General features: G+C 36.7%; 3 protein-coding genes and 1 pseudogene across 3 annotated transcripts in view; 1 reads left to right on the top strand and 3 right to left on the bottom strand.

The window, feature by feature from the left end:
- The window catches only part of LOC140990070 (uncharacterized), an 8,302-nt gene extending 3,538 nt beyond the window's left edge, over positions 1–4,764 (bottom strand). The window contains exons 1-10 of the mRNA XM_073459653.1: positions 4,552–4,764; positions 4,353–4,442; positions 4,091–4,202; positions 3,216–3,243; positions 2,898–2,996; positions 2,715–2,784; positions 2,600–2,637; positions 2,380–2,454; positions 2,199–2,294; positions 1,133–1,205 (exon numbers count right to left, since the gene is read on the bottom strand). Of these exons, the coding sequence (XP_073315754.1) occupies positions 1,133–1,205; positions 2,199–2,294; positions 2,380–2,454; positions 2,600–2,637; positions 2,715–2,784; positions 2,898–2,996; positions 3,216–3,243; positions 4,091–4,202; positions 4,353–4,442; positions 4,552–4,617 (747 nt within the window). The 5' untranslated portion in view covers positions 4,618–4,764. The remainder of the gene's footprint in view (positions 1–1,132; positions 1,206–2,198; positions 2,295–2,379; positions 2,455–2,599; positions 2,638–2,714; positions 2,785–2,897; positions 2,997–3,215; positions 3,244–4,090; positions 4,203–4,352; positions 4,443–4,551) is intronic.
- Positions 4,765–6,406: 1,642 nt separating this feature from the next.
- Positions 6,407–11,175, top strand: LOC140990157 (uncharacterized). Its single transcript, XM_073459733.1, has 3 exons — positions 6,407–7,335; positions 7,842–10,006; positions 10,092–11,175. Exons 1-3 carry the CDS (start codon positions 6,881–6,883, stop codon positions 10,478–10,480), a joined length of 3,009 nt encoding a protein of 1,002 aa, XP_073315834.1. The 5' UTR covers positions 6,407–6,880; the 3' UTR covers positions 10,481–11,175.
- Positions 11,176–11,392: 217 nt separating this feature from the next.
- Positions 11,393–12,947, bottom strand: LOC140990158 (uncharacterized; annotated as a pseudogene).
- A 1,330-nt stretch (positions 12,948–14,277) lies between these two features.
- Positions 14,278–21,105, bottom strand: LOC140989960 (UDP-sugar pyrophosphorylase-like). The gene is made up of 17 exons (XM_073459521.1): positions 20,908–21,105; positions 20,694–20,798; positions 19,885–20,001; positions 19,397–19,537; positions 19,002–19,101; positions 18,462–18,589; positions 18,315–18,386; positions 18,126–18,190; positions 17,901–17,961; positions 17,691–17,808; positions 17,309–17,433; positions 16,769–16,845; positions 16,098–16,203; positions 15,952–16,011; positions 15,502–15,582; positions 14,910–15,152; positions 14,278–14,689 (listed from the first exon to the last, which is right to left on the bottom strand). Exons 1-17 carry the CDS (start codon positions 21,022–21,024, stop codon positions 14,555–14,557), a joined length of 1,851 nt encoding a protein of 616 aa, XP_073315622.1. The 5' UTR covers positions 21,025–21,105; the 3' UTR covers positions 14,278–14,554.
- Between the last annotated feature and the right edge of the window lie 790 nt (positions 21,106–21,895).

Genomic DNA, 21,895 nt, shown 5'->3' with positions numbered 1-21,895 from the left:
AAGAGAAAAAGTAAGCATGTTAACCCTAGCAGTAATGAATTAAACAATGTAAACAAAAATAAAAATTTCAACACAAGACATGCATGCTACCAAAGTAAATACCAATAGCTTCCATGACAAGTACAGATAAGTGTGAAAAATTATCAATAAAAGAAGAATTTTTTTGAATAAAAAATAGCTTCTTCCCAGGGCTTCTGTATCACTCAAGTATTCTTCCATTACCATTTGAAATTCCACTGAAGAACCAACTTTTAAAATGCAATCAATTATTTGAGTGCACATGACAAGGCCCGATTATTAAGTAATTGACTAATATATAGAAGCACTGAATATTTCATCTTAGTTTTCAATTATGCTAGCAATATGTACTCAATGTAGCACAATTTTGTTCTCCTAGCTTAATTCAGTTTGGAATGTCCAAAACAGCGCTCACTCTCATTTCTCACATAGTTTCTGCTTTCCAAAGAGGCTCTAATTAGAGCACATAATGTAGCATAATAAAATACCAAATTCTTCAACTCAGACATAGTTCTGCAGGGCAAATCTAATGGCAGTGATATGTGCAAAAAGAGTACTTTGTTCCAAATTTAAGTAAATTACGTTAAAAGTATCCACATGACATTATTCTCCTACAAACCCATTTCCCGATTAGTAGCCATGCTCCTGTGGACGATCACGACTTAATACAAATAGCATACTTAACTGATTATTATCTAGCTCTGCAAATTCTTCCAACTCTCCGCAAATTCTTTTGACTAAAAAAAACATAAATATATGCCGTGCGTAACATGATTGTTTTGATTGAGATAATAAGATTTGTGACACACCGTAGATCACTGATTTCACCCATCTATCCTCTCAAAAGTCAAACCTGAGAAGCAACTTTCACCAACATACAACTTTTTTTGTTCATGTACCTTAACTAATAGCATTCTTTGTAGACTAACTTCCAAAATACAAACATTGCCAAGTCCAACACATTGCTATCAATAATTACTGATCAAAACTCCTAAAAACTAGAAGTTTACAACACATTAAGGACGGAGCTCAAAAGTAAAATATACTTCAGAATTATTCGACCAGAAAACGTCTTTCATAAAATAGAAAATTTCTTAATAAGTTAGAAAATGACATGACCCACCCTCATGATAATCTTTCTTGCTGGAGATGACAATCGTAAATCAAATAATGTAATGCTTCGGTCACTGCAAACAAGAGAGTCAGGACAAGCGTAGGCGTAAGAAAAAATACAGAGCAATCACCTAGCACAGGCTGGCAAAATAGCAGCACTCGTTAACATATACAAAGCAACTTAAATTCATCAATCCACATTTGCAACTACATTTTCAATGCACGTTAACTCGATTTTAAAACACTATCTTCGGATAGTTATAAGGGCGATCATTACAAAAATGAAATTAAAAGCACTTGAAGTTTGAACGCCAAGCAGGATGAAATACCCCATTTTTAAAGCTTAAAGGAGAACTGATAGAGTTCTGAGAAATATATCCAATAAAGTGTTGACGGACGGGTGAAATAGTTCTAAACTAGAATAGTAACACAAAAACAGTATCGATGACCACAATATTTACCGAAATCCAGAAAAAGATTGTTATTTATAGTCAGTAACAAAAAATAAAACAAGATGAACACCTCAATTTCCAAGCACCTTCACAAGATACAACGGGAATAAAAATGTATTTAGTCATCTGAAAGGGTAAAAATAAAAATTGCAAAACACGCAGGCCACATGGGTTTCTGGTGCTGTTTGGGGCATAGTTCAATGAGTTGTTGGCCACCGCCGTATGTCTGGTGGGGCACCACATAATGTATTGTTTTATTCATTATATAGATAGTTAATCCAGTCAAATTCTTTCGGTCACTTGGACAAAGTTTGGTATCTACATTCAGAGACATTTTTCCCAATAAAGAAGTCTTTTTTATAATAAATTTATCATAGATTCTGATAATCATTGCATGGTGATTCATGTATCAGCAACAACCAGAACGTGTTCTAAAAATATTTATCACATGGGTAATCAAAAGCTAAAATGCTCCATATCAAATAACACGTCAACAAAAGACTTTCAATGACCTTAATCAACAAAAGACTTTCCATGGCCTTAATCTAATAGATGTAAGCTAATTTGTCGCACGTATAAACAGGAATTATTAACTCAATTTCTGTAACAGCAGACCTGCCTGATGTCGCCAATATATTCGGTTCTCCGGGATTAAATCGCACAGATATAGATGTATCTATGCCCCATTCAAAACTGTTGACAGGCTGAGACCTGAATGTAAAGGGAACATAAAACTTTAGATACCTTGACATCTCCACGGTCTACTGACAATGTAGATATACAATTTTAATCAAACCTGTTGTGGTTCCATATGTCCACTTGAGCTCCAGCAGTAGCAAACAGATCACCATTCCATTGGTGATCAACAGCCCTGAGTAAAAAATATAAGGGAAAAAACTCATAACACAATTGAACCAAGACATCACAGAAAAAAATACTGAAATCCATATCATCGATAAGGATAAGGGGAAGTATGTAGAACAAACGTTTAAGAAAAAAAAGCTAAAGAATCTTACCGGAAAGCATTTTTCCAAACATAGACTGCCAGTGGCTCCTGGAGAACCCAAATTTTATTTCAGACAAATAGATTACAATGCAATAATTAACTAGGTGAAATGAAGAGTCACCAACCTTGGCTTCACTGTTGAATATATCACCAGAGTCCATAAGAGAAGGCAAGGGAACATTCCAGAGCCTGACGCTGGAACGTAAAGATAGAGTGAAGAGCATAAGAAATAATGCCAACCACACAATACAGATATGGAACATAATACAAATTCAGCTCCAAAATCAAAAGGCGGATTTTGGTCTCACGTGGAATCCGTCCCACATGACACAAGAACACGACCATCAGTAGACACCGTCAAACCCCGTACTGCACCTTGATGCCCAGGAAACTGGCAAACTGTCCGCCTAATTGTCACAAGGAGTATAACATTGTCAGAACAAGAAACTTTATTTTTTTGTTTTACTTTTCTCCTCAATTTTTCTAGTATATTGAAAAGTTACCTACTTTTTCATTAGAAAAAGGGATATATGCAAATCAGGCACATCGAGTAACTTCACAGGTAAAAACTTACTACAGTCAATGCAAAATCTTAGAACACAAATTAAAAAACCCACTTGCATTACCTGATGGCCAAATCCCAAAGACGGATATCTGCAAATGTGACAGAGAATTGGCTTTAAAGCTTCAATAGACAACATACACAGAATAGAACGAGCTTTTAGCTTTAAGAGGGCTAAAAATTGGTACGTATCATATGGCCCGCAACAATTGTTTTTCGAACCCAAAAAATGTGCAACCAAGCTAAAGGAGCAGTGAGGCTCATCTCAAGGTGTAGCTCTTTTGTGAAAGCATATACCTTGACCATGAATCACTGCCACTGGCAAGCATTATAAGACTAGCGGCTTTGTTAGGGATTGTGAATCCAATTATGTAGTTGATTGTTTTTGCTTGTAGATTGAAATTAGTTTTATTGTTGCTCAAAACATTGTAAATTACATATTGGATATGTTAGGGATCAAAGAAAGTATAGTCCATTTAAAGAAGCATAAGGAGAGAAAGGCAGTAGAAGCAGAAGCCAAGCAGATAAAAACAAGCACACCACTTCCTAAACTGTGAACATAAGGAAAAAGTAAGAGGCCAAAGCACTTAGTTATGATAATAAATTAGTTAAATAAATATAGTTTCAGTTTTTTATTGTGTCAGGAATGCAATCAGATGATTGTTCAAGTTTTTTATCTCTCCAGGCTTCTCTCTATTCTTTCTATTTTATCAAATCCCATTGATTACTATAGCATTATAATTGCTTCTTCGTTCTAGTCAATGTTTTGATCCATCATTTTGTACGAGCAGTTACAAGTAATTTCTAGCATATCAACATTAGGTGCTTGCAAACTTCCCACAAACCGGACCAGAATTCACATCAAAACATAAAAACTCAAAAAACAAAACAAAACAAAACAAAAACAGAGAGAGAAATAAGCCAAATCAACAATTATACCTCCATCCATAGAACCGGAAAATATCCCTTTTAAATGATTCGGATTCTTAGCCATAGATGAAACTGCATCAACGTGCCCATCCATTGCCCCAATAAATGGACGGGCAAATATCTACCACAACAAAAACACGAAGCAAATCTTTAATTACCACTTGAGCTCAACTAAGAATGAAAAAATAAAACTCAAACAATTAGCTAAGGATGACAAAATAACATCACACAGATCAAAATTATAACATCAGTTGTCATAAGAAAATGGAACCTTGTCTAATTTAGCAGCATTAAGAGCTCGAACATACTCGACTGATTTCTCTTGGGATCTGAGATTCGGATCATAATTACGAAACACCCGCTACAAATAAAAGAAATCCAAAAATTAGCTTTCCAAACTAAGAAGCTGACAATCCAGCTGGTTTTCAGTAAAACACCACCGCATCAAGAAGATTAAAAGTGTATATTACCTGCAGGTCTTGGCTTCGTTCACGGGTGAATTCATCAGCAGAACGGGAAATCACTTTCGCCTTCATCGCGCGGGCGTCAATGTTAACCCTTCACGAACTAAAACCCTGCTTTAAATTAGAATTCAGTACATTTTATAAAAGAGTGTTGGTTTTAGTAAGAGAGTGAAATTTTTCATTAAAAATGCCAAAAATACCCTTATTACCTATTTGATTTTAATTGATTCCCGCGCTTTCTCGAAATGATATCAGAGCTTAAGGTTGATTTATTTCAAACCATAGTTGTCAAGGGCGCAAAGCGCACCGAGACGCACAAGGGCTCTGGAGCCTGAGGCGCAAAGCGCAAGGCGAGGCGCGCGACTTACCGAAGCAAGGCGCACATTTTTTTAAAAAAAAATATATTTATCTTAGAATAATATATTAAAATATGAAATAATTAAGTCACAATGTCACACAAACACAACAAATAATTAATAAGTTCATAATAATAAGTAATACGATTAAAATTCTTCAATCATCCAAATCAAGTTTATATTCTTCCATCGAATCATCAGAGTCCCTAGAACCGATACCTGAGCTTCCTTGACCTTGTTCCCGCTTGTGTGCTCCTCCACTAGTGTAGAAATCTGATTGGGATTCTCTCATATTAACATTCTGAGATCCGACACTTTCTCTTGGTGGTTCTTGTGAAGATGACCAGGTTATGGAAGGTTGTTCACCTCCTGTCGTGTTCATATTTAGATCTACAACTTTGAGGTTCTAGGGACTCTGATGAGATCAAGGGAAGGGGACGGCCGAGAGGTTGTTTCTTGTGGGATCTTCCAGCCGAAAGTTTTGGATATGGTTTTAGAGTTTTTAGTGTCTTTTAGGTTGTTTTTAAAATATGATAAAAAGTTGGGAAGATTTCGATTAGTTTCGGTTTGATTCGGATTAAAACCGGGATCTCGGTCGAAGTTTTAAAGCGAATTAGATAAGCTATGATTTTCGCTCGAGTTTACATCTAGGAATGCTTTTAAATATATTTTGGGATATTTTAAGGAGTTTAGTAAGCTTCGGATAAATTTTAGAGGTCCAGAGGTGAAATGATAATTTTTGGGTTTCCAGGGACAAAATGGTCATTTTGCACCCGGGGCGAGATTTTGGTCCTGGCAGCGCCCTGAACACAAATTTATGATATTTTAAAAGTCATGCATCATGATTCACGATTTTTGAGATGTCATGAAAATATACGTTGAATACTTGATTTTAAAGAAAATTGCATCAGTACATGACTAATATATAGCTTTTGCTTTTGAGATTTAATAAATCAAATATTTTAAAATGATAATTTTCACATCGAACCCGCAATTTAGTTGATATTGCAACTAAGGATTTTATTTGATACAGAGGAATTCGGTCTCATTTTGCCCGTGTCCAGAATTTTTCTGAAGCAAAAAAACTCGAATTAATATGATTTGTGCATAAAACAACACACATAATATATGAACCTAACCCATTTTCACTCTCGCTAGTTCGTCCTAGATAGACTTTCGGCAAAGAAAATTAATTGCAATTTTACGCATCTTGGGGGCCAAAAACACAGAGCATACAAGAAGAGTTAATGTGCTTAAATTGAGTTTTAATGTGTTTAAAACATGCTTTTCTTCTCGAGTGATTGATGTTCTTCACTTTTCATTGTGCTTTGACAGAAGAAAAAAGTTATCTTTTTTTAAAAAAATTAAGTAGCACGGGCTAGATAGTGCTGTTGGTTGGTTTAGGTTTGGAAAAACAAACTAAACATTAAAAAAAAAATGAATCTAGAAACCGAACTATATATTTAGGAAAAAAAATCGACATAATAGAGACGATGAAAGATGTAAAATTTAAGAATTTGGTTCCACAAAAAGTTACACTGGAATTGCAAAAATCCAAAGAGTCCAGACGAGAATGAGCCATAAAGCCATCCAATCAAACGCAAAAAGACCCCACGCTTTTGAAAATCGACGCTCACATTTAACAACCCGCTCGCCGTTCGAATTCCATTTTTGTTCTTCCCCGTAAGCGTTTCCACGCTTCTTTTCCCGATATCCACATTAAACTACAAAAAACACCTCACGCTTTTCTTCGTTCTTTTTTCTTTTACTCCATTCCAATTCCACTCATCTCCACCTTTTCCCCAACTCTAAGTCACCGCACATTTTTCCCGTTTCCTTGCACTTGAAAATATGGTATTTTTTTATGTTTTCCACCCCAAAAGAATGACACTTGTTACCATCACTTTCACCTTCAAATCTCCGATAAATTCAAGCCCAGTGGGAACTGGGGCATATCTTCTTGATTCAGTTCTCTTTGCATGAGTGTATTTTTATCATCACAAGTAGCCATGCAAGTGAAAATCTCAGCTTCGTTCCTCTTGTTCCATGCTCTAACTCTGGTCTTCAATCTTTATGCCTTGAATCAAGAAGGATCAAACCTCCTAAAGGTGAAGCTTTCGTTCTCCGACCCGGCCGGCTCGCTCTCCGGCTGGTCCGATCGGGATGCCACCCCGTGTAACTGGACCGGAGTCGAGTGCAACCACCAGAATTCCGTCGTGTCGGTCGATCTCTCCGGTTCTTCTCTCTACGGTTCTTTCCCCGTCTCCCTATGCAGCCTTCCTTCGCTCTCTTTTCTTCATCTCTCCAACAATTCCATCGGCTCTTCGCTTCCCCTATCCATTTCCTCTTGCCTGAATCTCACTTACATTGACCTCTCCGAGAATATTCTTGTTGGTCCCATTCCTTATACTCTTTCCGACCTCCGGTTTCTCAGGTAGGTAGAGTAATTTTTGTTTCACTGATTATTTGTTTGAAAAATTTCAAGAAACTTCAATCAAGATGACTTTTCAGTCTGTAAATATTCATATCAAACAATGGTTGTCTAGACAAGGGTCAAGTTTTCTGCAGTTGGTTTTTTTCGTGGGCGGCATGCTGCCTTGGGAATAATCAAAATTAAGAAAGAGATTTCGTAATTGATTTGAATTTTTATGACTTCTTTTTGTTTTGTTAACTTTTTGAATGGACGTTTAGGACTTTTGTTTTGGTGGGGTTGCCATGTTTCATTAGGGAGTTGTCTATCAGTAAGTGTTATTAACTACTGCCGGACCAACTTTTGCCGTCTTCATTAATGAGGAAATCGAAATTAAATTTTTTCAAACTTTTAGATTTTAGAAAAATCACGCGTAGGATTTGGATTAATATTTTTGCTCTTGAAATTTCAAAGATTTATACGTTTTTCTAATTTTAAATCGCATGTTTCTGAGTGATATTTTGTTGCAGATATCTAAATTTAGCGGCAAACAATTTTTCTGGCTCGCTGCCTGCAAATTTTGGTCACTTCCGACAGCTTGAGACTCTTATACTCACTGAGAATCTGCTAAATGGCACAATCCCTGCTGCTCTTGGTAATATAACAAGCCTAAAAGTTCTCATGCTGGCATACAATCCCTTTTCACCTGGTCAACTTCCTCGAGAATTCGGCAACTTGACGAATCTTGTAGAGCTTTGGCTCTCTAATTGTCAGTTGGTTGGTTCGATTCCGGAGAGTTTCAGCAGGCTGCATCGACTCAGGAATTTTGACTTGACCAGTAATGCACTCGCAGGATCACTACCAAGTTTTATTTTTGAGCTCAAGAGCCTCGAACAAATCGAACTTTATAGCAACCTTTTTAATGGAAATTTGCTAACGGGGTGGTCTAATTTGACTGATTTAAAAAGATTTGATGCTTCAATTAATAAATTTACTGGGATGATTCCTGCTGATCTGTGTGACTTACCTCTGGAGTCTTTGAACTTGTTCGAGAACAATCTTGAGGGTTTGATCCCTTCTAGCATTGCTAATTCTCCGAATCTATATGAACTCAAATTGTTTGGAAACCGAATCACGGGTCTGTTACCGCATGAACTTGGCAAGAACACGGCTTTGCAAACTTTGGACGTGTCAAACAACAACCTGTCGGGCCCCATTCCAGAGTTTTTATGCCATCGTGGAGCTTTAGAGCAGTTAGCTTTGATAAACAATGCATTCTCAGGAAATATTCCTGAGAATCTTGGGAAATGCAAGAGTTTAAGCCGGATTAGAATGCGAAACAACCAGCTTTATGGTGAAATTCCGGCCGAGTTCTGGGGCTTGCCTCACGTATACTTGCTAGAACTCTACGGCAATGCTTTTTCAGGAAGTATTTCACAAATGATATATGGTGCAAAAAATTTATCAACCCTTTTGATATCGAAGAACAGATTTTCTGGGAGCATACCTCACGAAATTGGGTCGTTGGAGAATTTGGTTGAGTTTTCAGCAAGTGATAATTATTTTACTGGGGGAATCCCTGGTTCCATAGTGAACTTACGGCAACTTGGGAGGCTTGATCTTAGTAACAATGAACTAACTGGTGGAATTCCAAAGGGAACTGATTCCATGAAGGATCTGAATGAGCTTAATTTGGCTAACAATCGATTATCTGGTTATATCCCTGATGAACTTGGGAACCTGCCGTCGCTTAGTTATCTTGATCTTTCACTGAATAACCTTATTGGACCAGTTCCAATGTCACTCCAGAATCTGAAGGTCAATATGCTAAATTTATCGTACAATCAGCTTTCAGGTAATATTCCTCCTCTTTTTGCTAAGGGGATGTACAGGGACAGCTTTCTTGGTAATCCAGGTTTGTGTATCGATAATGCCAGTTATTGCAAACCCAGAAAGGGGTACAAAAACCAAGTATTTTCGTGGATGCTAAAATTTATTTATGCAACAGCTGTTGTTATTTTCCTTGTTGGGGTTGTTTGGTTTGGGTTGAAATACAAGAGCATCAAGAAAATGCAAAGAGGGGCCACTATAACAAAATGGACGTCTTTCCATAAGCTCTGCTTCAGTGAATTCGAAATAAACGAATGTCTCAAAGAAGACAACGTGATTGGATTTGGTGCCTCTGGAAAAGTGTACAAAGTTATTCTTCGAAACGGAGAGACGGTTGCAGTTAAGAAGCTGTGGGGCCGACAAAACAAGGATGAAACTGGTTTTGGTGTTGTCAGTTCTGATAAAGGAGAATTTGAAGCTGAAGTTGAGACGCTTGGGCAAATCAGGCACAAGAATATTGTCAGATTGTGGTGTTGTTGCAATGCTGCTAATTGCAAGCTTCTTGTCTATGAATATATGCCTAATGGGAGCTTAGGAGATTTGCTGCATAGTAATAAGCATCGATTTTTGGATTGGCCAAGGAGGTTCAAGATTGCCTTGGATTCTGCTGAAGGGCTCTCGTATTTGCACCATGATTGTGTTCCTCCAATCGTTCACAGGGACGTAAAATCCAACAATATACTGCTGGGAGAAGATTTTGGAGCAAAGATTTCAGATTTTGGAGTTGCCAAATTTGTCAAAGCTGTTAACAGGGCAGTCCAGTCCATGTCCGTCATTGCTGGTTCCTGTGGCTATATTGCACCAGGTATTGACATGATTTACAGTCTCTCATAAAGCTTACATCTTGGGGCCAATGTTCTGTCCTAGCTAACATATAATACACATTTCAGAATATGCTTACACTCTTCATGTCAATGAAAAGAGTGACATATACAGCTTTGGTATAGTCATACTGGAGCTGGTTACAGGAAGACGTCCCATCGATCGAGAATTTGGGGAGAAAGATTTACCAACATGGGTTTGTGCTATAATGGAGAAGAAAGGAGTCGAACATGTGCTTGATCCAAACCTCGATTCAAGATTCAAAGAACACATTTGTAAGGTAATCGACATCGGGCTACTCTGTATCAGTTCCCTCCCGAATAACCGGCCTTCTATGCGCAGAGTGGTGAATATGCTACAAGAATCGGGAGTTTACATGCCCAAAATTGCAGAAAAAGATACTGAGACGTTCCCTTCTTTTTGTGAAGAGGAATGTAAGGAAGGAAGTTTGATATGAATATATTTATGCACTCTTTTCAATTAGGAATCTGATTTCTTTAAGAAGTGGTGATAGTAAATTTGACTAAAGTCACATTCAAATCGATCGGAAGAATTGAGTACTGAATGCAAGGAATGGTAATTTAGTGGAGTATATATGGAATTTTAGGCATTTTGCTGAAGTTTGAACAGATATTTTGATTGGTCCCGTGGATATCACATCGGTTTCCATTTCATATGGATGACTTGAAAATTGCAGGTAAGGTGTCACGTCACAAGCTTGGTAGCCTATGACTTGGTGCTTTTACCTCTCAATTTTCACAACCACAGACCCTCATTGCCCATTGGTGAGATGGGGCCTCATCTTTTCCCAAAATTTAATGTAGGCATGACAGTGTCATATGGGGTCAATATTAGGAACCACAAGTCGTCGGGTACAAGAACCCCTTATGCTCCCCTAGAATAGAAAATGGCTATCTAAATTTCGTGGCTTTTTACAGAACATATATACAAGGTTTATCTCAAGTTTCATCTGTTATGAATTTAGATTAGCTGGGCTTGTCCTACAATTACTGTGTCCCAATGTCGACAGAAATCTTAATTCAATTAACACAGAATTTTCTTATGAAAGATATCACACAACCATTACCCTCGTGGTTGCTCCTAACTTAACACACTGCATTTTCAACAACCATAAACTTGATCAAGCAAAGGCGAGAGCTTTTCAAATATCACACACCACAAACAAATTCCCTCTCAAGGTCTCTTTGCCTGTAGTATGTACTAAGGAAATACCCTCCTTTGCTATGTTCTAGCTCTTGTTTCAATTATTGGAACTTCATTCAAGGAATTTCCGCAGCTTAGTAGTCATCACGATAATCTATACAGTTCGATATATCTATACAGTTATCGATTTCGTGCCACAACATACTATTTCAGAACTAAATCTTAAAAATACGTTACAGGAATCTGCAATGGATTGAGTCTACAACATATATGACAAAAACTAGATCAAGTCTCCCAAATTTACACGTACCAGGTTAGAGATCTGAACGGGCAGACAGTGACATGAAAACTGTAGAATCGGCCGTTTTAATTCAGTCGGCAGACATCATATCATGGCTTTAAATAGTAGGGAATTTTCCAGTCAAGCTCCTTCCATGAACATTAATAAAGCCAATACAGAGAAATGAACAAAATTCCCAATCTGTCGTAGGAAACAGCTAAAGACTTCACCTTTACACACATTCTGTTAAGTAACGAGGATTATTGATACAAAGGCAATTTTATATCAAGATGAAGTGATTTCTTTCTTATTTGTTTAAATGTATGAAGTATAATTCACTAGCTTTTCATCATCAATTCCAAACCAAACATTTCAATCATTCTAAGTTGATAATTTGTGCATTGATAAATTACAATATTCTCACTAAATTCGAGAATCAATCAAGAAACCAATTCCTCCATTTTCTTCTTTTTCTTCTTCGTGAAAACATAAACGTCAGTCTCCTCGTAAGCGTACTCTGGATGCAAATGCTCAGGAGGAATTTTCTCCACCTCAAACACCGCCGCACACATTTCCCAGAACAACTCATGCGCTTCGGGAGACCTCCACTGATACCCTAGCAACACAACGCCGTTATTCCGACAGAAACCCTCCATAGCCTGGATCAACGGACCCACAGTCCTCTCAATGTAAATCACGTCCGTCTCGATCAAGAAATCAAACGGCGGCTTCAACAAATTCATCTGCTCCTAATACAGTTAAGCTGTCTTCAGGTTCTTCTTCAACACCCGCTTGTTGCACTTCAGGTTGTGCTTCAACGCCGGCATGTCCGGAGCGCTTCAACGCCGGCATGACCGGAGCGATGTCTGTCAGAACAATATCATGCAGTCAGAGCACAGCCCCTGGCTGCAACGCCGAATCCAAGGCCTAGCTCAACCCCGCGCTTGCTATTGAAGTTTAAAAAGGAAGCGTAAGGGTTAGGATTCGTGTGGCCAGCGGGACAGGACAACCAGCGCTCAGAAAATTTAACGAGAAGAAAAGAGTAGGGCCAGACGGAGGTGCTGACCTGTATCGATCCGTTGTCTCGCTGAAAAGAGAGGCGCGTGTAATGCACGGACAGCTGGATCACCGGCGAGCCCGTAAATTCCATTTTGTGTACTGTCCCGGAAGTTCCAACCAACCGTAGACTTTCAGGTAGCGTTTGGTTTGCAGGTGGGTTTATTTTTTAAAAATCCACCTAATCACTCGTTTGGTAAGTTTGTTATTTATCCAAGTCAATCTCTCTCATGAATGATTAAGTTATATTAGGTAACTAAAATAATATCTCTTCACCCACTAAAATTATTTATCCCACTCTTAATCCATCATATTTTTTCAATTTCACCCTTCTCCTAAATTCAAACTCACCACCACTTCCTTCCACCGACCGCCCACGGCAACCCCCGCCAAAGGCCGACCACCGCCGCCGGCCGCCGCCGCTTCCGGCCGACCATCGCCGCCGCTTCCGACCGTCCACCGCCAGCCGCCAGCCGCCGCCACCGCCGCCGACCGCTTCCGTCTGTCCACCGCCAGCCGTCGACCGACCACCGCTTCCGACCGACCACCGGCGCGGAGTGGAAGAAAAAAAAAGAAGAAAGGGCAATTTTGTCCTTTCATCAAAAAATTCAAAATTATCATACACTTAAAAATCTTACCAAACAAAATACTATTTTATACCATATATTATATTTCTACTACNAAAAATAGGAAACCCCTGCGCCAAATTGGCGCAGGATCTCCTCCTACGCCAAATTTGGCACAGCAAAATAGCGCAGCTCCCGTTGGAACAATTAACACTGTACCAAAGCATCATTTTGGTGCAGCGTTGGAGATGGCCTAAGACTTTCAATTGGAATATTAGGATCCGATCCAAGCCCATCACATAGTTTTAATTCATAACAGGCAAGCTAGAATAAAGACCACTATTATTAATAATAAAAGCTAACGGCCTTGACACGCGATGTACCATATATTATATATATGCATAAATTTTAAAATCAAATATTATTTTATGTGTCAACAACGATTTTATTTAATTTATATTTTAAAATATAATCATGTTACATTAATTTTCTCACGTTATTCTTGAGTTCCGAGTTTCAATTTTGCCGTGTTTTGTTTTTTCCTGGAAATAAAGATATCATGTTGAAGGAATATTTCGGAAAATGTAACATGTTTCAGAGATAGTATAAAAACTGAGGTAGACATGAATGGTGCAAAACCAACAGTCAAATTTGTATAAAAAATTAAATACAAAATATCTATGACCAAATACCAATGAGATATGACTACATATTTTAAAATAAATATATTTAAAAATTTCATCAAAAATTGAAGACTATTCCTGTCCATTTTTTAGGGTGATAGATTCAGGCTCGCTCTTGAGTCTTGGCATAATGAAGTAGAGGAATCAAACCATGACACCAAAATTTGGTGTTCATTTCTTCAGCTCACAAACCAAGAAGAAAGGACACAATTTTTATAAAAAAAAAAGTCAAATGTAGGATTCTGGTTTAATACATGTTTTCAGCATTGTGAATTAATTGTAGTACGATTTTCTTCGAGTGATTTTCTTTGTAATTATATTTTTAAATATTTTATCACCTATATTATAAATACAAGAAGCAATAATTTATTAAGAAATTAAACGAGCAAGACCTACAAACTCGAATAAATTCACCAAATGGCTAAAAATGACAAGTCAGTTGCTACTTATCCATAAATAAATATGTAATCAATAACGAAAGAGAACACCGAACGAGTCTCCTATGTCAATCAACAATATCCACTCAATTTCATTTATTATTGATAATGAAATTAGTAAATACTTATATCGATCAATCCCATTGTGTACACAAGTACTCCATTGATCAGAGATTTCACACTACCTAAGTAAGTTGAATTTATATCATTCTACAAAATAGTCGATTTCTCGTGATCGATTCATGGGCTGCCTCGCAGTATTTGATTATTGTAATGTAAATATAAAATGAAAAGAACCAACCTTTATTGCGAAATTCAACCTAGCAAAAAACTTCCAGGCTCATTTTATGGCTTCTGCAGTTGCTCAACTTTGTTTATTCGGAAACCCCGGATTCTCACTTCTTCTGGTGCTGAAGTATCCTTGTAATCAACATCTTCAAAGATCCATCCCTTGTTTTGTACAGAACCCCCAACTTTAACCTGTCAATGTAATGCAAAAAAAAAAAATTTATACAAATGAAGAGAGAAGCCCTTGAATGTGATTAATGGCTTGTTTATTTTTTTGGAACACAACTAATAAATGTGTTTTGATTCAATCAAACAGGTCACCAGGATCAAAATTTCAGAAAGAAGATTTTATGAAGTCACGTGTTCAAGGGTTAACCAGATCACAAACTGTCATTGCAAATAATTAGAGTACCTCTGCACCATCATCGGTCCCGTTTATAACAAGAGCCCCATCTAAGGCAAGATTTTCAAGATAGACGCTTTTGCCATTAATGACAATGGTAGATTTTGCTGTAATGGAGCAATTCCCCCTGACTTTACTTCTAATGTCGGAAAACGTGAGCCCCCATTTGGGTTGCCACACGATACGAGGCCATACTTCCACTTCCTGTCCATTGAATACGCGATGAACAGGATCATCTACCTGAACACCAGCCTGTGATAACGCAAAAAGGAAATGATTTTAGGTTGGGTAAAATAGTAGGGAATTTGTGGTGTAAGGGTTTATGAATCCACTTGAGTATACCATGTCCTCGTTTATCTCCTCTAGGTTCATTTTCAACTTGAAACAGATGTAGGTTCATTTTCAACTTGAAACAGATGTTTTATTTCTCTTTATAAATACGAAATGGATTCCCCATTTCTTTTCAAGATAAAACAACACTGGTTCCCAATTTCTCCTTGATACAAGTTCAGCCATGTTATTAATACATCAGAGTCGCACATAAATGCTTCAATTGAACTTGCAAGTTTCAACTTGATAGAGTTTTAAACAAAGCAAATACCTTTCTCAAAATTAAGCTGTTCACTTTATAAATGGCCATTTCCCCAGAAGTAGCGCTATGATATGGATTGCCTTTAGGAACCTTCAATATAGGAATGCAGGTACATATGAGATCCAGAATGTATTACGAAACATTATATTCATGAAATGCAAAACGAGACATTACACAACCCCAGGCACGTGAAAAATGGTAGGACGCAAACAGTATATGTTGCGATAGATCGTTGATAAAAGCTGATCGAATATGTTTATCCACATGCACTGCATGAGTGGGTTTCTCCAAATAAGAAAATATATCAGGGGCTCACTTGCCTCAAGGTACCAACTCATCAACCCTTGATCCAATTCAAAGTTTTTTCTCTTTCAACTACTAATTATGTTTTTCCAAACATAATATCAATATTCAATTATAGTTTTTGCTTCATGCATAATATAAAAATGATATTCATACCTTAGCTGCATCTTCAGGATTGTTCTTCACAGGTGCATAAGCCAACCAAGTATCCATCACCTGAGTGGTTACCCAAACATTTTTTTTCATAACTATAAAAATATATTCAAAATATTCTAAAAAATTAAACCACAGTTTCTGCTTACAGTAAATCCAACTCTAGCAGCAGGAGGAAGAGTTTTAGGATAATCTTGCATCATGCATTCAAGTCTAGTAGATGACTTGAATGCGGTTTTGGTGGCATCTTTGTATCTGCATAAAGAGAGAACTTATTAAATTTTAGCAAGCAATCGAAGTATTAAGTCAAAGCAAAAACCAAATCGATCTGAATTCCTAGGCAAGCAGGGGTGACCTAAGGAAAATGAAAACTAACAAAGTACTTGAAAAAAGAATCACTAGCAATCATTTGCTGTTAGAGTTTTCTCTTCTATTAATTTTGGGAATAAATGCCATCCATCATTTAGCTTGTATTCCAAGAATAGACAAACAACGTAAAAATGAAGAATTGAAATTCTGCTTTACCCGCTCCAGCAGAATGAAAAATCAGGTTAACCCATATTTTATTGGATGAGAACTGTTCTACTTGATTCAGATTGAAGGTAATATTATTTCCATCGATTTGCGAAAAAAAGGTACCATCATTAAGGCATGCGGTGAGTTAAAATTCCCAAGAAACTTTTTGTAACGATGTGACATTACTCATGACTTATGATCTAGAAAGAGTGATCACATGAGATTCCAGATAGATTTGCCTCAATTCCAGATAGCAGCACATGAATTTCATACAGAAATGCAGAGACAATGAAAGAGAATTTACTTGGGGTTAACAAACTCCTTTATCGCACCTCCTGTTTTTGAAAGCTCATCCAAATAAGGCGGAATTTCAATAATCAACTACCAAAAAAAAAAACAAAACCGGAATGGTCACCTATAAAATATGTAACTTCATATGCAAACAGTTCAGTCAACAGTTAGATTGTAAATTCATTGCATGCTATCAACTAAAACCTGTAATCCATGATCTTAAAAATTTTTTTTTTACATGGATCAACATTTGCTGAGTAGTCTCTAGACTATAATTTTTCCCAATAAAATGGGGCCACAGAGAGGAAAAAGCTACAAAACTAAAAGTGATTCAGCACAAAGATATGCAAACTAAAAGCATTACCCACTCCAGTTCGAAAGATGCACTGACCTTACATGGACATGCTCATGCAAACATATAATATTGTTTGTTATACTCTCTTGCCCGAACTAGCGCGTGGAAGGAACCAAAAATAAAATAAAATAACTTTGGGACATCACCAAAAGGGAAAATTCAAAACAAATGCATAACAACTTTTTGTAATGTCTGTACTTGGTTTATGTTTCCAGGAAAAGGAGAAAATCCTGTTTCAGAATTGACGTCACCATCTGGATATCCTGTAGCTCTCAGCAAAGGGTCAAGTTGATTGTATTCCACATTGATCACCATTGTCCTTCCTGACCAAGACATCTTCTAAGTGACAAACTAAATATAATAGCACAAACAGCTTCTTCAAAAAGTTAAGAAGAGCCAATACAAATCGAAACTGCTACTGACTTGCAAAAAAGTGTGGCCATCAATTTAGAAGAATATTCCAGTGACAAGAAAGTGAGAAACAATTTTAGCAACTTCAAGGCTAAGTCAGAAAAGGAGAAATTTCTGCAAATGTGCATGAATTCATATGGAGGATAGGCTTATTGTCAATAAGACACACCATCTTGATGAGTAAGCTTGGTAATTCCACCAATAGCTTCCTTAGCTTTCCTCGGAACTGCAAGAGAATTTACTTGGTAGCCTTTGGTGGCGCTGACACCCAATGAAGCTGCAATTCCCTATTATAAAGCATCAAAAAGGATAAAAAATGGCAATTCTGTGGAACATATGTTAAATTTTAGAATCTCAGATGATTGAGTTTTAACAAAACCTTAAACAGAAGACCATTAGTATCTTGGAAGAACACAACCCATTTTCGACCAACATGAAGCCTGAATGTAGAGCAGAATATAAATCATAACACCATGATAAACTGGCAGAAAGAGAACAAGCTTCAAATAGCATGATAACTTGCGGGTTTTAAAGTACCACAAAAACCAGTTATCTTAAACAAATTAACAGCATGAAGGCCAAGAAATCCAGACATGAAACTTACCATTCTTTAAGGATTCCACTGGAATAAAGAAGCGAATGAACATCACCATGACCATGAGGCTTTGTCTGCAGAAAAGTGGGAACCAAGAACATACAATCAGATTGAGTTTCTGCACCGATGAGACTATGTGGATCACACCAACCACTTCATATGACAGAGTTCATATCTCCTATTGACAACAAAAGCTACCTGAATTCTAAACTTATTTTGTGGATCCACGGCCAGCTTGGCATCATTATCATCTAAACAAGCAACTTTTTCCTGTAAAAATGCAAAGGCCATATTGTAGTCAAATAGTACCGTTAAAGTAATTCCAGAACATGATCTGTTGAATACCTGCTTTAGCAGTCTTATTTGAGTGGATTTCATCCCAAAATAAGCATTTGATTCTAATAGCTTTAAGGTACGCATATGAGTGTCATCTGATGTCATTATGACCAAAGGAATCTCTGTCGGTCCTCCACCTACATTTGTGGAGAGAGGAAAAAGAAAGAAATATGACCAAATCAATTGCTTTTTTCTAAAGAACAACTGTTATGATCGAACTCAAGGTAAAATAAAACATTGTTCTGATCCTCCTATCGACATTACAGGACTGAAATCTCTGATTCACCCAATTTTATGTGGTATGATCGTATTATATTTCACGAGCTTCTGTAGATATGAAATACAGAAAAGAGAACCAATAAACTATTGAAGAAGTTCAAAATATGAGAAGTACATAGAGTGACACTGCTGCGTGAGGGAAAAATTATTACAAGGCATCGATACAAGATGCAAATCAAGTACCAAAGATGCTTACAAGTAACATTCCATGCCTTAATAGAAGTTCATGGGCAACTTAAGTTACCGGAATAAAAATCTCAATAAACGAACCTTGGGAAAGCCTACAGCTAGTCTCTTGCAAGGCTAGAATAGATTCGATGTAGTGCTGTAAGAAACATGTTCCAGTAGTTGATTCTAGAGGCAGAGCCACCTGCAAAGCGGAATGATAGAGGTCAAAGAACTGCAGTTGATTCTTTTACTGCTATAAAACATTAGATAGGTTTCTACAAGGCTGAATAAATTATTACACCACACAGTCTACATTCTGACAGGTCCTCGTGACCAGTTACTTATTTATTAGTTATTTTTTATTTTATTCTCGACCAATTGAATATCACAAATATCAACATGTCATCAAATCAAAACTAACCACTTCACAAAATAAACAGTCACAGATTATTTTTACAGTGAAAAATGCCCCCTACTCATGCAAGAGACTGTCTTACCTTTATACCATTGTAGCCTAGTCGTTCTCCAAGGCCCCCAGCAACAAGAACAAAGGCAGTCTTCCTTGCCTCATGGACACCAGCATCTTCATATTGAATGAAACTATCATCACCGAAAGTCAAAACTTCTCCAGATGGAACCTGTTAAAAATGATACAGAACTCCACTTGAAATGATTCTGTAGGTCAAGTTAAAGAAGTGAGCAAATCTCATATGAATGCGTTTAAGGGAAACCAGAATAAACCATGAAACCAAATACACTTTGCAGAATAATTGATATTTTAGGTTACGTCGCCAAAAGAATGTGGAGTAAATTAAAAAAATTCTCTAAAAATCTAGAAACTCATTTCAAGAAAGATATTTAAAGTCGATAAAAAACAGAGAGAGATACAATTAAAAATCCTAATCTCAGAAACAAATAAATGGTCATCCAACGTATTCGATAAACTTATTAGAAAAGTAGAAGCTCATAGAGACCACTAACTTACAGAAGGCGTAAATCCATCGAATGGGTTCTTCCCAGCTTTTGAATCTGCCAAAAGTTCCCTGGCAGTTTTGATGTATGATGGTAGGCCTCCAGGATAACTTGCATCAAGCCGAGCAATCTTGAAAAAGTAAAAGAAAAAAGAAAATAACACATGCCAAAAAGTGTATTCGCATTACTCAAAGTGGAAATAATTTTTCCATCTAAAATAAATAAATTGCCAGGAAAACATAAGAATAAGGATTTCAATTCTCACAGAGAAAATGAAACAAAAGCCGCATTTATCAAGCTAGATTGCTATGCACTAAGTCATCAACTTAGTGACCGGATTTATCCGCACAAAAAAATTTTCCCTTGGTAATCAAGATTCCGTTACCCTAGACCATTCAACACACTATTGAATTATGAAGTCATCGATAAAATTATTGCTGAAAATTTCTGACGTTTTAATATCATATTCATATTCGATAAGTAAATGAAATGAAGGAGGAGAAACATATACAATATGCATAAAAAAATTCAAAATAAAAGAACAACACAAAAATTAAAATTGAAACTTTATCCAATGGATCTGAGGTGATACCAAAGATCTCGCACTTGATCTAAATTCCAGTTTTTTTTCCTTCTAATAAACAAGATAGAGAATAGTGCATTCTCATGAAGAAACGTAATTAATTCTCCAAATCTTTATCAGCATTGAGGTTTCTTTAGAATTAAAAACCAAGATGCGACTGAAACATAGATGCAATTGCGCAGATGCTCACATGAGTGACCTCACGTAATTAATGTAAAAAAAAATTAGCGGAAAATCACCTGATCAAAAAAGGCAAGCTTCTCATCATCACTGATCCCAGGCTCTGGCCAGTGTTCAAACAAATGGCTCTGATTCAATCCCAGCAGCATCTTCGCTAACTCCACCTATCCACACACATTCAAAACGCTACCAATCACAATTCTAATACAATTCGATCATACTTACTCATGCACGCATACGATTAAAATTTCAGCAGTTAAGAAAGATAAGAACCTGCTGAGGGGAGAGGAGAGAAATATTCTTGTGTAGATTAGGTGCAGCGGATACCCAGTCATCGATGCTGAGTCTGGAAAAGCTACCGGCAGCTGATCCGATTGCGGAGGATGTCATGACGTCACTTCACGGTGAATCCGAGAGGAGGTTGATATACGCGATTGTTGAGGTTGATATACGTGATTGTTGACTAAACGTCTGTTCAGGAAATAAATAGTCGCGCGGATATTATTATTATTATTATTATTTATGAAAAGTCATTTAAGTACCTAATATTTGTCAAAATTAAAATTAAATGATAAATATAAATGGTTTCTTTTTTTTTTAAAAAAAATCATCACTTTTTTTATGAAAAATATCGTAAAATTAGAATAAGATCAGATCGTAGTAAAAAGGTACATTGCATGCCTTTGTTAATTCAAAGAAATAGAAACTGCTTATTTATTCTTATTTCTAGAAAACACCAACAATCCGAAGTAGCTATATTATTTTATCATCTTTGCCAAAATGCATTTCATTTATCTTTATATAGTCCGACCAGTTTATTATAATTAGATATTGAAATCGAACCTCTTCCTTAAATTTCAGATGTTCCGTAAATTATCGACAAACTTATCTTTATACATCTTAATATTAATATTATAATTATTTAATATCCGAATCTATCAATTTAAATAATTAAATTATTAGGTCAAATGGCATATATTATGAAAAATGTTACCAATCATGATACATATTTCTAAAAAATATATTCTCATAGGGGTAGCCGACCATACCCTATGTATTATTATTATATTATTATTAACCAAACAAGAGGTCCACGTGAAAAATAAATTACATAAATAAACAGGTAACAGTAGATTGATTGGGATTCTACATCCCTCTCCTGGTCGGCATATTCCTTCGGAACATCCCTTCTTTACAAAATTTTTATGCCATCAATTTGTTATTATCTTTTTGGATAAAAAGTGGCTTTGCGCCAAAGTAG

Source organism: Primulina huaijiensis, chromosome 12 (genome assembly GCF_012295235.1).
Source record: "Primulina huaijiensis isolate GDHJ02 chromosome 12, ASM1229523v2, whole genome shotgun sequence".
NCBI lineage: Eukaryota > Viridiplantae > Streptophyta > Magnoliopsida > Lamiales > Gesneriaceae > Primulina > Primulina huaijiensis.
Note: the sequence above shows the minus strand (reverse complement) of the source record. Positions and strands in the feature narration are given on the sequence as shown.

What these genes read in the sequence shown, in the direction of transcription:
- LOC140990157 (XM_073459733.1), top strand. Translation starts at nt 6,881, where the DNA reads ATGAGTGTATTTTTATCATCACAAGTAGCCATGCAAGTGAAAATCTCA. An exon ending in TCCGACCTCCGGTTTCTCAG is followed by an intron (nt 7,336 to 7,841) that starts GTAGGTAGAGTA and finishes ATTTTGTTGCAG; the next exon opens with ATATCTAAATTTAGCGGCAA. An exon ending in CTGTGGCTATATTGCACCAG is followed by an intron (nt 10,007 to 10,091) that starts GTATTGACATGA and finishes TACACATTTCAG; the next exon opens with AATATGCTTACACTCTTCAT.
- LOC140989960 (XM_073459521.1), bottom strand. Translation starts at nt 21,024, where the DNA reads ATGACATCCTCCGCAATCGGATCAGCTGCCGGTAGCTTTTCCAGACTC. An exon ending in CAAGCTTACTCATCAAGATG is followed by an intron (nt 17,434 to 17,690) that starts GTGTGTCTTATT and finishes TGTCTTGGTCAG; the next exon opens with GAAGGACAATGGTGATCAAT. An exon ending in ACAGCTTAATTTTGAGAAAG is followed by an intron (nt 15,153 to 15,501) that starts GTATTTGCTTTG and finishes GCGTTATCACAG; the next exon opens with GCTGGTGTTCAGGTAGATGA.